A 17,854-nucleotide genomic window follows, 5' to 3' on the forward strand; every position below is an offset into this window, starting at 1 on the left:
GGACAAGGATAGGACATGCTCTATCTTTTTTGCGGGGCCGTGGAATGGATCTACGGATGCGGACAGCACATTGTGTGCTGTGCGCATCTTTTGCGGCCCCATTGAAATGAATGGGTCCGCACCCGTTCGGCAAAATTGCGGAACGGATGCGGAGCCAAAAATACGGTCGTGTGAATGTAGCCTAATATTGAAGCACAATGCTATGGGGTTACACATTCATCTGTAACTGCGGGCTGTTGGGGCATCCTTACTTTTATGTGATCTAAGGCCTCTTTCACACGAGAGAGTTTTCAAATTGCAAACGCATAGCATCTGGACTGAATCCTGACCCATTCATTTCAATGTGTCTGTGTACATGAGTCTGTGTATGTTTTTCACGAACCATCTCTTCGTTCAGGAAAAATCACAGCCTGTTCTATATTATGTGTTTTTCACGTAGCCCTGGCTCCATAGAAGTGAATGGGGCTGGCGTGAAAAATGGAAGGTATCCGGATGCAAGGTGTTTTTTACTGATGGTTGCTGGGAGAAGTAGATTGTTAGTCTTCTGTTTTTCTTCACACTTGTGAAAAACGCATGCAATCCGGATGGGAAAAAATGCACACACTGAATGCAATCACAGAAAAAACTGATTGACCTTGCCTGCAAAACCATTAGTTTTTTTCTGTACGGATCCTGATGCAATCTGTATCGCCTAATGCCTCTTGCACACACATTTTTATTTTTTTGTTTACTTTCCGTTTTTTTTGCGTTCCGTATACGAACTGTACACGGAACCATTCAATCAATGGATCCGCAAAAAAAAAAAAAGAAAGGAAGGTACTCCATATGCCTTCCGTTTCGGTTCAAAGATAGAACATGTCCTATTATTGTCCGCATAACGGACAAGGATAGTACTGTTCTATCAGGGGCCAGCTGTTCAGCTAAAAACGTAATGCACAAGGACGATATCCGTATTTTTTGCGGACCGCAAAAAACTGAAAAAGCTGTACGGTCGTGTTCAAGAGGCCTAAGGGCGTCTGATGCCCGTTGCCGTATTGCAGACTTCATTTGCGGATCCGCAATACACATGCAACGTTCCGTGGCCATTCCGCATCACGGATGCGGACCCATTAATTTCAATGGGTCCACAAATCCGGAGATGCGGAACGGAACACTACGGAAGAACTTACTCTATCTTTTTGCGGAACTTACTCTATCTTTTTGCGATCCCCATGCGCCTGCCCCATGGACGGTGCCCGTGAATTGCGGACCGCAATTTGTGGTCCACAGCACGGCACGGGCTTCACACGTTCGTGTGAACGAGCCCTAAGTTGTAGTTTTTTTTTTTTAACAAATCTCTGTTTATTATTTTTTCAGCAATGACAAATTGCACAAAAACATTAAATTTGAACAATACTAATAAGATACATCCTTGTTCTGATACAGACATGTCGCATAGACCTGTGTGATAATTACATTAAGCAATGACAAATGTGATAATTGAGTAATACAACTCATGCAAGTATACATACATGTAAGTATATACATACATATATTTATCTCGTGACTATTAGGTCAGCCAACGCCTTTCATCATATTCCCCGGTATACCGTTCAGCCCCCCCGATTTGTGGCTAATCAGGTACCTTCCCAGTTCACAAGCAACAACTGTGGAACTATACAGTCCCCGGATATGTTTATACCAGCAGCAACGGGCTACTAAATCCAATACTAGTTGACCAGAGGGGGATGACAGGCAAGCCGTGCTAGTTCCATTTCAGCTACTTGGTTGAGGAGTCACAGAGCCCCTAGTACAATTAACAGTACAATTACTAGTTTGCCACTTCAACCATGGAGCCCACACCTTCAAAAAATTGTCATGGGACAGAGAGCTCCAACTAGACATTTCTTCCAGTTGGCGTATCTCTTGTACTTTATCAATCCAATCTGTCAGTGACGGTACCTTATTGGAAAGCCAATACCTTGGAATTAAAAGTTTCGCCGCTGCAACTAATGATGCCAGCAGTGAGTGTTTCGTTAATTTAAAATGGATGCTAGGCAAGTTAAGAAAGACCCCTATAGGGGTAAGTGGAGAGGAAGAAATACATATCTCCTGAATTTGTTTAGAGATCTTATCCCAGAATGGGGTGATCAAGTGACAATCCCACCAGATGTGTAATAGAGTTCCTTTTGCTTCCTTGCATCTCCAGCACCTGTCTGACTGGGAGGGGTCCATGGTATGAAGTTTGACCGGCGTGTTATACCACCTAGTAACCAGTTTATAGGAATTTTCCTGTATCCGTATGCACCTAGAATATCCATGGGAATGACACAGGATCCTGTCCACCATGCCAGTGTCAAAGGTGGTGCCCAAATCCTTTTCCCATTGGGAGATAAAACGGGGCCTAGTGGGCTCTTCACTATCTAGGACCTTATTGTATATCTTAGAGATGATCCCCTTCTTATTTGTCTGTTGGAGCAAAATCGGGTCATACCAGGAGGGGTCAAGACGGTCAGGTGTGCACGCTAAGTATAGGTTACATATTTTCCGGAATTGTGAATAATGTAGGGATGACCATGGAATATGTGGAAACCTTGACTTAAGGTCATGAATGGGAGGGACCTTCCGCTGTTGCAATATATCTCCTATTGCTCCAGTGCCCACTGCCGTCCAAAGTCCCAGGTCGTCCTGAAAACCACTCACCACTAAGTAAGGCACATAACATATGGGTGTAAATGGAGACAAGCAGGGAGAAGGGCGGATGATTACTGACATCTTAGACCATACAGCCAACACTCCTCCCAGAGGATCTAGGTTCTCTCGGTTATTACTACCCCTCATCACCAATTTGGGATCCCACAGATTCGCCAAGCCCCTAGGGCCTAATAAATGTCTAGCTATCTTGCATCCCAATTTATTCGACATAAGATTGCTAATTTCAGAGTGCAGCCTCATTTGAATAGCCTTATTGTGGCCATGTCAGGAAGCCCAAAACCTCCCCTAGATATGGGTTTAGCTAAGATTTTATATGCTAACCTAGCTCTATGATTACTCCAAACAAAAGAGGAGAAAAGGCTGCGAACCTTTGCAAAGAAAGATTGAGGAAGTGGGATTGGCAGTGTTTGCATAGTATATAATAGTTTAGGTAAGATATAGGTTTTTAGCAGATTTTTCCTCCCTATCCAGGACAAAAAAGGGATTTTTATGTCCTTCAACTGTTGCCTGATGTCTGCAAGCAATGGGGGGTAGTTCTGGTGAAATAGTTGATTGGGGTTCTTTGTCACTTTAATACCTAAATACGTGATATGAGAATCGTGCCATTGAAAAGGAAAATCCCTCTCAAGTGACTTCGACACCGAACGAGGGATGTTAATACCTAAGGCAATGCACTTAGATAGGTTGATTTTAAAGTTGGATAATACGCCATATCTGTCTAGTTGTTTTAGGAGAGCGGGCAACGCCTCTTCGGGTTTTGTTAAAAAAAGAAGCATATCGTCCGCAAACGCGGCAACAGTATGGACATCTTTCCCCACCCTCAAGCCTTCGATAGCAGGATCCTGCCGTAAAGCTTGAATAAACGTCTCCAAGCATAATATAAATAATGTGGGCGACAAAGGGCACCCTTGTCTGGTTCCGTTAGAGATCTTAAAAGCGGGTGATAGTATGCCATTAACCTGGACTTTTGCGGAAGGGGTCGAGTACAGGGACAGCACCGCTTCTACAAACTGAGGTGGAAGGCCAAATTTCAACAGAGTGGCTTTCATATAATTCCAGTCGACTCTATCGAACGCCTTTTCTGCGTCTGTACTAAGGAACACAAGCTTCTTCCCATGTTTCAGAGCAAATTGTTGGGCCTGTAATACCCGAAAGGTGCTGTCCCTGCACTCCCTACCCCCCACAAAACCAGACTGTTCAGGGGAAACTATCCCTGGCAGCAAGGGGGAGAGTCTGTTGGCTAAGAGTTTAGCCCATAATTTCACATCTGCGTTCAGCAGAGAGATTGGTCTGTAGCTGGATGGGGCTTCTAAGTCCTTACCTGGTTTTGGCAGGACAACAATATGGGCTTCCAACGCCTGTTTAGGCAGAGGAGATCCATTTAGTAGTGCATTGAAAAGAATCACCAATTGCGGGCCCAAGACCGGGAAAAATTTCTTATAATAAGCCACTGCAAGCCCATCCGGGCCAGGGCTTTTTCCGGACGGCGTAGAGTTAAGAACTCTCTTCACCTCCTCCAGAGTAACCGGAGCCAACAAGGACAATCTAGAGGGGCCTTCAAGAACCGGAAGGGTCAAGTGCTTCAAGAAAGTCTCTATGTCTCTATCTCTTGCTGACTTCACCTCCTTAGATTCCTCAGGCCTAAGGTTGTATAGAGCATGATAATAATCCCTAAAAACCCTTGAGATCATTTTAGTGTCAGTGGTGGTGGGCCCCTCTTGCATTTTCATGCGCTTAATGAAAACCCGATCATCTCGTTTTTTAATAAGCGCTGACATGAGTTTTCCCCCCCTATTACCGTGGACATACTGTTTATGCCTAACCCTCATATAGGCCTTAGACGCTTTAGTATTTAGTAACTCTTTAAGTTCCTGCCTTAGGACCTTCAATTCCTCCAAATCCCTCAAAGCAAGTGAACGCTTGTGGGACATTTCAAGTATAGCAATACGGGATAGCAGGTCAGCCATTTTACACATTCGACTCTTTTTTATATGGGAGCCAAGCGCAATAAATTCTCCTCTAATCACCGCCTTATGTGCCTCCCAGACTATGGTACTAGGCGTACTGGCATCAACGTTAATGTTAAAATATTCTTCTAGCTTTTGGGATATAGATAGCACCTGAGAGCTAGAATCCAGGAGAGTATGGTTCAATCTCCAGGTCCATTCTCTACCACACAAGTCAGGAAAATTAAGAACGAAGGAGACCGGTGCATGGTCAGAGACCGTGATATTGTGAATCGTGGAAGATCGTACCTCAGATAGACATCTGTCAGAAATAAGAAGGTAATCCAACCTCTGATATGACTTGTGGGGGTTGGAGTAAAACGTATAATCACGCCTGTCACCATGCACCGACCTCCAAACATCACTAAGGTTAAGGTTTCTAAGGTGTGACTGTACTGATTTCAGCGCGCGAAAAGAGATGGCTGATTTTCACGTAGAGGCATCTAGTAACGGGTTCAGAGTGAGATTTAAGTCCCCGCCTATTAAAAGGATACCAGAAGCAAAAGCCCCAATCTTACCCAATACATCTTTCAGCCAGTTAGCCGGTTTTATGTTTGGCGCATATATATTACATAATGTGACAGCGTGGTGGCCTAGCTCTCCCCTCAAGAAAAGGTATCTACCGTCCGGATCCTTCACCTCTGAGTGCAGCGTAAAAGGGACACCTCGCCTAAAACCAACACTGACACCCCTGGCTGCAGAGCTGCTGGAGGTGGCGTGGTACCAGACATTAAAAGGGGAATTAGTAAGGTTAGGTACATGTGACTCAGAGAAATGGGTCTCCTGGAGGAGTACAATGTCAGCTGCCATGTTTTTAAGAACCTGGAATATTCTACTGCGTTTCATTGGATTATTACACCCATGCACATTAAAAGTGGATAAGCATAGCGTTAGTGGAGCCATTAGAAATTTGACCTAACGTCACGAGTTGAGAACGGACATCTGACCAGGTAGCAAGGATGTACATAACCAAACTATCAAAACCATAGAACATAAAATAACTATATGTCAATTCCTGACAAATTCGGAATTTTCTGCTGGGGGGAGGAAAGGTAAAATTACACATGTAAATGACATGTGCATCCCAACCAGCCCAGAACCCCTACCTTCAGCCTCGCTTGCCATAATATAAAAAAAACTGCTGTACTACTCTGATGTGCTCTTTTTTCAGATAGGAAGGAACACTTCTGGAAATATATAAAAGATGTAAGGTACCACAGCGGCTTTTGTGCAGTAAGCTATAAGCGAAATTTGAACATTTATAAGAGTCAGCCGCTATAACAGAACGACCCAGGAGTGATGACACTATAGGCCAAATGAGGGCAATAACCCATGAATCAAACCCTCAGTCTGGTGCTCCCTGGGACCAGGCTCTTTTGTTCTTGCCGGATCTTTGAGGTTTTGGTCGCATCCATTTCGACACCGAAGGAAGCGGTGGTAAGTCCTCCATAGGTGGCACAGGTAGCCAGGAAGGGATCTCTACCGGCGAAAGCTGCAGCGCTTCCCAGACTGGGGGTAAATCATCCGGGGTGCGAACAGTTATGCGACGGTTCCCAGCCGTGATCAGGATCCCGAACGGAAAAAGCCACCTGTATGGGAATTTTGCGGTGCGTAGGAGGTCAGTGAGAGGCTTTAACAATCTCCGCTTTTGCAAAGTAGAGGCTGCCAGGTCTTGGGAGATCTGTACACTGGACCCCTGGAATTTTATCTTGCCCCTCTTTCTAGCAGCTTGTGTAATCAATTCAGTATCCCTGTAGCTCAGGATACCACATATTATATCTCTGGGGTTGTCACGGGATGCCGGTTTAGGCTTCAGCGCCCTATGTACCCTCTCTACCGTAACGTGGGCTGCTTGTTCTGGGCCCAGCAACACTTGGAAGAGGGAGTCCATTACCTTGAATAAGTCCTCCTTTTCTTCAGCTTCCGGTAAGCCTCTGAGCCTGATGTTCCTCCGTCTGTTTCTGTTCTCCTGATCCTCCATCTGCAATAGGAGAGTGTTCATAGCTCTGGCATGAGAGAGCAAGGAGTCTTTAACCGCTGCGTTAAACGTGAGTATGGCGTCTTGTGACTGCTCAAGCGTTTCCACCCGATCACCGATATGGTGAATGTCCGTTTTGATGGACGCCAAGTCGGCAGCTAACGGAGCTAGCGCTCGTTGCAGTGCTCCTTCTAGGAACTCCCTGGTGAGATTAGACCCCTCATCGCCATGCTGGGAGCTGTATTCGCTGCAGGCAGTCTCCTCTCTAGTGTCAGAGACTCCTGTGGTGCAGGTTCGCATGAGGCCGCGACATGCTGTTTCGGCGCCATCTTAGCGGTACGTGTCGGCTGCTGTGAAACCGCTTTATTAAGGAATTTATACATTTCTGACTTCGGGCTCAGGTCCTCTCTATGCCCTGGGTTATTCAGCATACATTCCTTCGATTGGATCTTCATACCGGATACAGAGTAGAGCTGTGATAAAGGCTAAGACAGGGTCTGGTGGCGAGAGCTCTGCTAACAAGCAGCCGCCATCGAGCTCGGTCAGCCTAAGTTGTAGGTTTTGATGGTCATAGAAATAAAATGATCAGCTGGTAAGAACAAGGGCCACTGTGAGACTGCACAATTTAGAAACACTCTTGGTCACGTTGCCTGAGTAGTGAGAATGCTGCTTGTATATTACTAGTATGAATTTTCATCACATATTGGTAAAGTCCATGTTTTAAAGCTCTGTACCCACTCATGTCAAAAGCTCTGTCCAGTGTCTCCGTAGTTTTTGATAGGAAGAAGCACCAATGTTTGTCATGTGATGGATCTTGCACTGCAGGAGTTTCCCTTTATAATGGAAACCACGACACAGATGTGACTGGAGCCTCGTTGATGCACTACTTCCATAAAAGTTGAAACCTGTTTTAGCAAAAATTGTATTTTTCTTTTTGCAGTGTGCCTACTTGGTGGAATCATTAAAATATCGCACGGGGACTAAAGATGAAAGCCTTACTCCTGCAGACGCTCCTGCAGTTTTGTATGAAAAAGAGAAGCAGAAACCGAAAAAACTCCCTCTACCAAAACCAACAGCTCTGACGCTTGCTAGAATGGTTAGTAGCATTTTGTCATATAGGTACCATCTGTATATTAGGGAGTTTGTTTTCGGACAGTACTTTTATTAAAGTACATCTTAGGGTCCATTCACACGTCCGTAGTGTATTGCAGATCCGCAAATTGCGGATCCACAATACACCCGGCTGACACCCCCAAAGAACTGCAATTGCGGACAAGAATAGAACATGTTCTATATTTTTCTGGAGCTGCGGACCGGAAGATCGGGGGCGCACTCCGGAAATGCAGATGCGGACAGCACACTGTGTGCTGTCCACATACATTCCTGCCTCATAGAGAATGAATGTGTCCGCAACCGTTCTGCAATTTGCGGAACGGATGCGGACCCATTCTGCGGACGTGTGAATGGACCCTAAAGGACAGTGGGATTTTAAACTTGTACTTTTCAAAGAGGTGCCCAAATGGTTAAGACCTCATGCACACGAAAGTATTATCTTTCAGTGTCCGTTCGTTTTTTTTGCGTATATGGAACCTTTCATTTCAATGGGTCCGCAAAATAAAAAATGGAAGTTACTGCGTGTGCATTCTGTTTCCGTATGTCCATATTTCCGTTCCGCAAAAAAAAAATAGAACATGTCCTATTATTGTCCGCATTACACACAAGGATAGTACTGTTCTATTAGGGGCCAGCTGTTTCGTTCCACAAAATACGGAATGCACACTGACGTCATTCGTATTTTTTGCGGATCCGTTTTTTGCGGACTGCAAAATACATACGGTCGTGTGCATGAAGCCTAAATCTGCAGGTGCTATATATTTCCTAGATGCAGAGTTTGCAGGAAATCCCTGATCCTGGCCAGTCTATGTAGTAAAGAGGCGATGTTACTCAAAGCCTGGAAACAGGCAGAAATTCGCTCACATTGCACCACCTACCTATAAGGGTATATTCACACAGTTAAAAAAATCTAACTTATATTTCTTTACCGTTGGAATCCATGGCAAAATTCTGAGGATGACCAACAGATTTCTGCCCTGGATTTGTAGTTTGTCATTCCACGGTTCCGACCATGGGTTAGCCCCATTCAGTGGGGCTATTCTATGTGCAGACACTCTCCAGATGAACGCTAACACAACACGGATTCCCATTGGAAGCAGTGGGATGCAGATTTGCCGCTGTTTCTTATATGGATTTTGGCAGGGAATACTTGCTTAAATCTATACGAAACTAAAGCCATGTGACCATAGCCTAAGGGTGAATTCTTATGTGGTGGATTTTCAGCGGATTTACGCAGGTAAAATCTACAGCAGACTACAGTACAAGGCAGGTGGATGAGATTTCACCATTTTCATCCACAGGCTGCATATATTTTTCATACTTAAAAACGAGCACGCTGTTTCAAATCTACATCATGCCCATCATATAATAGATTTCCCTGCAGATATGGATGGATCTTTAGTATATAGCATTCCCTAATGTAAACCTTTAGAAACATCCACATGTTACTTCTGCCTCATGAATTCAGCTCAACCCAACGGGTTAAAGGGAATCTGTCACCATGAAATTTTACTGTTAAACCAGGTACAATGCCTTGTAGATTAGCTGAATGTATTATAATTTTCACTTAGCGATCCGTTGCTTCATTCTGCAGAAAAAGTACTATTTATCCATATTCAAATGAGCAGATGAGTGCACTGAGGGCGGACCTAAGCCACTCTGAGCAACCTTGCTCCTCCTACTGCCTCTGCCAGTCCCTCCCTCTCTTATATAGGATTAGTGGATCTGTCAATCAAGATGGAGAGGGAGGAACTGGCAGACGTAGCAGGAGGAGGAAGGGTGCACAGAGTGGCTTGGGCCCACCCTTGAACCTAAGTGTCCATTTGTATAGGGATTCAAAGTACTTTTTCTCCAGAATAACACAATAGATCACTAAGTGAAGGGTATCATTACATTAAGCTGAGGTAGCCCTCCAAGACATAGTGCCTGTTGTAACAGTGAATATCCTGGTAACAGACTCTGTTTAAAGCCTATGCCAATGTCAGTGGTTAATAGTACATATATTCATTATGCTCTAAAAGCCAGCATATTAACTCTGATTTCCAGGGTATTAGAGATGAGGACGAAGGAAAGAAGGATGCCAACATGAAAGCATTGATGTGGCGACCAAATAGTGCCAAGGCTGATATTCCTCCAGGTATTTATTTCCCCGGGTACTGGTATTACAGAATATTAAAGGGGTTATCCATTCCCTATAATGACCCCCATAAGCATACTCCCCTGCTCCCAGCATCACGCCGCATCCCTGCACGGCCGCCGCTGCAACTCCCTAGCTGCTAGGGAGGCTGGTTATCGCCGCGGCTTGCTATTGAGTGCTCCCCCTGTCGCCAGATGTTTTGATCCGCGCGATGGGGAGATGCAGCGATGGCCGTGCAGGCATGCGGAGTGACGCGGGTGCCGGGGAGCAGATAAGTATGCTCTAGAGGAGGGGCCCGAGCATTATGGGGGTCATTATAGGGATTGGATAACCCCTTTAAGTATTATTACTGTGGAAAACATTTAGATGTCTAGTTTATTTTCTAGAAGAGTGACTTAGAGTAATTCATAGACACTTGTGATAAATGTTTTCTAACAAACATAAAGGGCATAGAGTTAGAGTTAATAATGGACACCAAATATGGACAATTCTGTCTTTGTATTTTGTTCTGTATTTATGTAATATTTTCTTGCATCTTGCATATACTAATACAAATGTAACTGCATTACTAGAAGAATACAGATTTTGTACATAGCAATGACCCTAGTGACTAGCATTACTTCTTTATTGAGGATCATTTCATTACAGAACTAATATGAATCCTGAGTCTACCACAGTCTTGAAAATGAAAGGAGTTGTCCCATCTCATCATATCTACCGCGAGATGGGACTAAGCGCCGGCCACAGGTGGTTAGATTTACAGAAACAGCCAAGTGGGCCAGCGCTCTGCTGTTTTTGCAACTCCCATTATAGTTAATGGAAGCTACACAAACAGCAAAGCAGAACATTCTACGCTGCTTCTGTAACTCCGACATAAAAGCAGATGTACACCAGCTATGTGCTGAGTGCCACAAAACTGGTTTAAACATGAGTAGAGGACACCAATCTGTAGCTAGCACCCAGCTAACCAGTGACCTATTCTGTACTGATGCAGGGCAAGAAGGGAGGCAGATCAAATACTATAGGTGACATACAGATTAGATGACATATTCCGAAACTGTGGTGGGATCGACCAACTCTCCTCTGACAACACGTTGGATTGGGCATGTTACATTTCAGCGTACCTAATCCTTTGTGTCCATAGCAAATAAGCTATAGCCAGACACTTCTCCCTGTGAAATAAACGTGTGTAGAGCCTACAGTTATTTAGGGTAAATCAGGCTTTATTGGTACTCAACAATATAGAAATATAGCAAGTTACAGTGAATGGTTCATGAATAATAGCTTAGGTCATAGCAAAAAAAAAAAAAAAAAAAATCAGGCACTCTCATCATATAAATACAACATTCAGAAAGACCAGATTATCGAAATAAAAACAAACCTGAAAAAAATATGTGGATAATCACAGAATAAAAAAAAAACAGACAAGGGAAAAGGTGATATGCACAAACTTTAATATAAGCTCTACAAAAAAAATATGGATTTTTTGTGCTTATCTGTAAAATCCTTTTCTCGCTGAGTTCATTGGAGGACACAGAAGACCATGGGTATACCTGCTGCTGCCACTAGGAGGCAATACTAGGCAAAAAAAGTGTTAGCTCCTCTCAGCTATATCCCATATATCAGTTTGTACAAAAACAGCAGGAGCAGCCAACAGAAACCAATTGTATGAAGGAGAGCTGGAGACGGGTCAGAACTAAGAACAGGTGGGACCCACCAAAAAGAACCAGCAATGAACTTATTGGGTGGGTGCTGTGTCCCCCAATGAACTCGGCGAGTAAAGGATTTTACAGGTAAGCACAAAAAATCCTATTTTCTCGCTCGTATCATTGGGGGACACAGGAGACCATAGGACGTTCCAAAGCAGTACCATGGGGAGGGAATAAAAGACTAGAACAAATCTAAGGCTGGTCATAAGGCCCCGCACAGAAATATGGGGAAAGGATGCACAGGAACCCTGAATGGACAGGAAGAGCATGAACTAGGAAGGCCAGCCAAAGAGCGAGACTTGGCAAAAAGAGCAAAAACCCAGTTAAACGATGAGAGGCTTCAGAAGATGTGGATAGCAGCACATAATATCCACAAGAAGGATAAGCATGTCTGAAGACTGAAGATGATGTGCGGAAGGTACTTCCAGATAACAAGGACCATAAAATTGCTGTGGGGACCTGGACTGAAAACCCAGGATGTCTTTCATGGCAATAGGCCCCATGGAAAACCGAGAGGTGTATACTAAACAGAAATGAACCTGTAGAATCTGGGTATGCATGAGACCTGGCGAACGAGCAACAGAAAATACCAGACACGACCTTACCAAATGTGTAAGTATCAGGGTGAGATACTTCAACCCTGGGAAAACTGGAAGGAATTACTGGGCAACTGGCAGAGGACTAGTCCTGTAGAGATCTCCCAGGTACGTGAGGAGACCCCTGTGGGCCAATTTGTAAAGGAAAATAGAGAGTAGCCACTCCCTTGTAAAGAATATAGCACGAGAAGAGACTAAAAAGTATGGAATATGATCACTCATCTAGACAGAGATGAGGGATGGCCAAGGGGGACAAAAAGCCACAACGGGAACCAATCAGAGGAAGAAAATGAAAAACCATAGACAAATGGGGAGTAGTCTAAGAGGAAAAATTGGATTTTTTGTACTCACCGTAAAATCCTTTTCTCGTAGTAGGCATTGGGGGACACAGCACCATGGGGTATATGTCCAACTACCACTAGGAGGCACTAGACACAAAAAGTGTTGGCTCCTCCCAGGTGGGCTATACCCTCTCCACAGGCACGAGGCTATTCAGTTTGTACCAAAAGCAGTAGGAGAGAGAAGAAAAGCAAGGAACCAACAACTCCCGTACCGGGAAAGATCAAGAGACCAGCCCGGAGAAGCGGAAGTAAAAACATAGGGTGGGATCTGTGTCCCCCAATGCCTACTACGAGAAAAGGATTTTACGGTGAGTACAAAAAATCCAATTTTCTCGTGCATGGCATTGGGGGACACAGCACCATGGGACGTCCCAAAGCAGTCCCTGAGGGTGGGAAAAGAAGAGACGTGCCACCGGCTGGGCATACAGGTGCAGGAGAATGTGACCATGTGACCCAACAGGAAAAAACACGGAATGGGCAAGAGGTCTCATAACAAGGAAGAAACCTCAGAAGAAGCAGGGAAGACTGCCAGCACCCCAGGACAAATGTCTAGAAGAAAATCCCAAATGCAAGAAGGTGGCAAAAGGGAACACCAAGCGCAGCCAAGGGCTGGAGAAAAAAAATTAGGACAGCACTGCGTGTTGGATCGACCCAACGCCCTACATTGTCTCAGACCCATAAACCTGTGGCCATCCCCTGAAAGGCCAGGGGAGAAAAGAAACAGGGAAGCACTGGAAACCAAACGAGTGAGGGAAGCCATAGCAAGGCTCACATGTGAAGGGAGAGGGACTCCCCTCACCGCAAGGCCAGGTGAAGAAGCCAAGCGCCCCATGTAAAGGCGAAAACCCAAGGCTGCTAGAGGAAACTGCCAACCCTTGGAGAAGGAGGGGGTTGTAGGTAAAAGCCAGGAACAAAGAACGATCGCTCCTGCGTCCCCAAAAACAGGAAACGAGGCACAAGCCTCCGAAAACAAGATAGCACTGTAAAGCGCAAGACCAGAGGAAACTCTGGGCATGTGAAGTATCATGGAAAAAAGGAACCAGAGACAGGCCCAGGCAACCTTGGCAGGAACACACTGGACTGACAGACATGGGAGTAGAAGAAGAGCACTCCAGAACAGCCTAAGGAGGAAGGGGTCTACAACAGGAGGAGGTCCCTCCCGAAGGAGACCATACGGTGGAATTGCAAACCGTAGCACCAAACCACTCAATACCAGGTACTTTACGTGGGAGGATGGAAAAAAAGACAAATCCCAAGAGGACCTCAAATGAACAGGGACAGGGACTCCAGAAAGGAGTACCCAGATGGGGTCACAAGGAACCAGGAGCTGAACCACCGGAAGACAACGCAAGCCAGCATATCCAGGAAAGGCGAAAAGAAACCGCCATAGGGGAAGGGACATTGGCCATGGACAACTAGCCGCACCAAAAACATTGACCAGCAAACCGTAAACATTGTCCCAGAGAGGGCAAGTACAGCAGCTCGGAGGTACCACAAAACGACAGACATCGATATGCATAAGGAATGCAGAAGTCGCCATGAAAAAACCGGGGTAGCCTACATAGAAATGTAGAAACCAGCTGCGACCGGCATACAGAAAACTTCCAGGGGGGAGAAAGTACCAGACAGGTGCAGACGACAGCAAGGTCCAAGAGGACTGCCCCTTCGCCATGTAGCACAACTAAGCAGAAAATACAAGGGAATACCGAAAACACCTGGACCCAGAAGGAACTACGGGGCCCTGTCCGATACCAGAGCAATCAGCTGAAAATTCAGACAGGTGTGTGTGGCGCTCAGAGGTCCTGTCCTTGACCCGTCAGGGAGGACGTCCAGCAATGATAAAAGCCGTGGACCCAGAAGGATACCGTGAGGCGGACATCCAGCGATGACCGAAAACCACTGCCGCGGCCGATGCTCACCAGCTACATGTCCAAACAAGGTAGAAGATCCAGTGGAGATCCTTGTACTACACCAGGAATGGCCCGCTCAGCAATAGGAAACAATGTGAGTACTCCCCTATAACATGGGGTAACGCGGAGCACAGCATACCGTAGGACCTTAAAGAGAAAGCAAGAGCAACTCTAGCACAAAGGCCAACAACCACCTGGCCATGGAGTAGGAGGTTGAATGAGGACCACCCGCCGGACCAGACAGATCAGTCATATACTGGAGCTACCAGAAGCAGCACTAGACCGATAAGGTGGGGGATGGGCTGACCCACCCCTGCCAGATATGGTAACCATGCACATGCTGAACAAGGGTGACCTGGTGCTGACAGTGCCTTGAGCGGCACAAGGAGACCAATGAGGACGACAGTAACGGAGTGGCAGACGTATGGAAGAACCAAACAGATGGAACCAACATCTGCAGCACAGATTAGAACCCGTGGGCAGAAAACACCTAGTAAGAAAGAAACTGTCTGGGCCACAGATCGCACCATAGGGCCCAGCACTTGGGGTACTACAAACACACGCCTAAAATAAAGGTAAAGTGGCTGCATGTTGCCGACCAAGGAGAGTGGAAACATAGCCACAGCATCTGGGGATGCGACAGCATTCGGAGGGTACAGGTACACAACCTGTAAAGTAGAAATATGGCTGTGAAGAGGAACTTCATTTAAGATCGAAGCAATGTGGCCGCATGGTGCACCCCAGACCCAGAGAGGTGCAACAGCAACTGCGTTAACAATGGAACCCATAGGGCCGCACGATACCACAAAGAACAAGACAGGTGCACACTACAATCAGGTAGGTGCAATGGCAACAGAAACAGGGCCGCATAGTACACCATAGAAGCCAGACAGGTGTAACGGCTGCAGCATCAAAGACGGTTCAGGAACTCTACCTATGAAGGAAGTAAGATGGCTGTTTGGTGCACACTATGATGAGGTAGGTGCAATGGCCACGGCAACTGGAGGAGGCCTCAAAATCTCGTCCTGTAAGGGAGAGAAAATGCCACATGGTACACCATAAAGCCGGACAGGAGGAACGGCTACCACATCCGGAGATGGTGCAGGTACTCTACCTGTTAAGGGATCAAGGTGGCAGGGAACAGACAGGTGTAACTGAACCGGACAGGGGCAACTCTATGGCAATAGAAAGTGGCCTCTATATCTCGCCCGTAGGGAGAAATGTTGCCGCCTGGAAGACAATAGAGCCCGCCAGGGGTATCGACCACAGCACCGGAGATGGCGTAGGTACTCTACCTATGAAGGGAGCAAAATGGCTGGGAATAGACAGGTGCAATTTCAACGGCAATTAAAGGCGGCCTGTAAATCTCGCCAGAAAGGGAGAAATAGTGCCGCACGGAACACCATAGCGCCAGCCAGGGGAATTGGCTACAGCATCAGGAGATGGCGTAGATACTCTACCTATGACGGGAGCAAAGTGGCTGGGAACAGACAGGTGCAATTGCAACGGCAATCGAAGTGGCCTGTACATCTCGCCCGGAAGGGAGAAATAGTGCTGTATGGAACACCCCAGAGCCAGCCAGGAGTAATGGCTTCAGCATCTGGAGTAGGTGTAGGTACACTACCTATGAAAAGGGGCAAGGCAGCTGTACAATTGCTCTTAACTCCCCAACCTACAGGAGGCGATAGCCGAGCTAACCGCTTGCCCAGAACAGGAACCCCCTGTAATGAGGTAGAGTGGCGAACACCACCACCAGGATGGGGACCCTGTGGAAACACTCTCAAATGTGTAGAGGATAGCCCCTGGTATAGGGGAACCAGGAAGGCTTGTCAGGGACAGCCTATGGCAGTGGTGCAGGAATCCCCCTGTTAAGGAGAAGGCGTACGTATCAGAGACACCGCGTAGGTGACTCAGTATGCTAAACACGGGGACGGCTGCCTTACCTGTGCGGTTGAATACCTGTGCGGTCAGGGGAGCACCATCCGAAAATCCACTAGAGGGGATACCAACCCTGGGTAGGAAAGGTTCCTCCGTCCACATTCGTCTTGACCTCCCAGAGGGCTTCTGTATGGAGGAAGACCGCCTGATGCTCTGTTCCGAGGGAATCGGCGCAGAGGTGTCCCCAGAGGCAACGGATGGGGTGACAGGAAGGATTCGTCACCAGCCTCAGGCCTGTCCTGGGGGGGATCCGAGGATGCCGAGGAGGGGTGGTACCCCGTTGAGACCACCCGAGGGAGTACCGTGAGCTACCCCTAGCCGAACCCGGGTGCAGGTACCCCTAACTGAGCGTGCCCCATCTGCAGGGAGGACCCTGGGAGGGCAGAGGTGGCCGCAATTTGGATTGGTAGCGGCCAGCGACACCGCCAGGGAGAGGCGGTCAAGGTTCCCATGGCATTGACACGGAGGGAGCCCATTCATGGGGGACCGACACAAAGGGATTGTTCGGGGAAAGGATCTGGGAAGAGGTACTGCACCCAGCAGGGACAGGCTGACCGCACGGCAGCCATTGTTAGACCCAGAGAGGTGCAGACAGCGGACGCACGTGAAAACACGTGGCGACCGAGGAGAGGCTGGGAGAGGAGATGCTCAAAAAGCAGCCAGCAGAGGCTGTCTATCCTGACCCGGACGCCCTGTTCCCCCAAAGAGGCGCTGCAGCAGCTTGTCCCCCCAAAAGAGGTGGTCAGTAGGGCTGCAGGGGACATGAAGCAATTGAGGGGAGGGAAGGGGTTAACCACCCCCTTCAGCAGAAAAAACACGTTAGCCCAGGAAAGGGTGAAGAGATAGCCCCTCCCAAGGGCCGGGCGGGGCTCAGAAAAGCCCGGGAAGCAAGGAGGAGGGGCCGGGAAGATTGCGGCCTAGCAGGCCCAAAAGCCGGGGCCTCGATTTATTAAGGCGGCCGGGAATGGAGCGAGGGGGGCGGGGCGAACCGCGGCCTAGCAGAGGGCCCACCGAATCATAAAAATAGGTGAGGAGGGTAGGGGGGGAGAAGCGACACCTAGGGACAGGTGGATCAGGGCAAACAGAGCACCTGGGAGCCGGGAACGGGCCACAGAAGATGAGGCCTAGTCCCGGCAGAAGCCGGGGACTAAAGTAGCGGAGAAGCCAGGGAGAAGACTGTGTGGCCAGGGAGGAGAGAAAAGACCAACCAAGGGAGAAGAGAAGGGAGGGGAAACAAGAATATAACCCCCCCCAGAAAAAAGGGGGGGTTGGCTAGGGGGAAGATGGAGGCTCCCCAGGACCCCCAGCTAAGGTGGATCCCATCCCCCTGGCCACAGGAGGGAACCTAACCCTGGGGCAGGGACACAGGGACAGGGGAGTATACTCACCATCAGATATACTCACCATCCGATGTCTTCGGGCGCAGCAGGGT

The 17,854-nt window shown here is 47.3% G+C and overlaps 1 protein-coding gene across 1 annotated transcript in view; it reads left to right on the top strand.

Annotated features, from left to right (window-relative positions):
* VWA3A (von Willebrand factor A domain containing 3A) overlaps nt 1-17,854 on the top strand; it is a 148,098-nt gene that overhangs the window by 72,571 nt on the left and 57,673 nt on the right. The window contains exons 22-23 of the mRNA XM_044304340.1: nt 7,619-7,774; nt 9,838-9,928. Coding sequence (XP_044160275.1) covers nt 7,619-7,774; nt 9,838-9,928 — 247 coding nt within the window. The remainder of the gene's footprint in view (nt 1-7,618; nt 7,775-9,837; nt 9,929-17,854) is intronic.

This window comes from Bufo gargarizans, chromosome 8, assembly GCF_014858855.1.
Source record: "Bufo gargarizans isolate SCDJY-AF-19 chromosome 8, ASM1485885v1, whole genome shotgun sequence".
In the NCBI taxonomy this organism is placed as follows: Eukaryota; Metazoa; Chordata; class Amphibia; order Anura; family Bufonidae; genus Bufo; species Bufo gargarizans.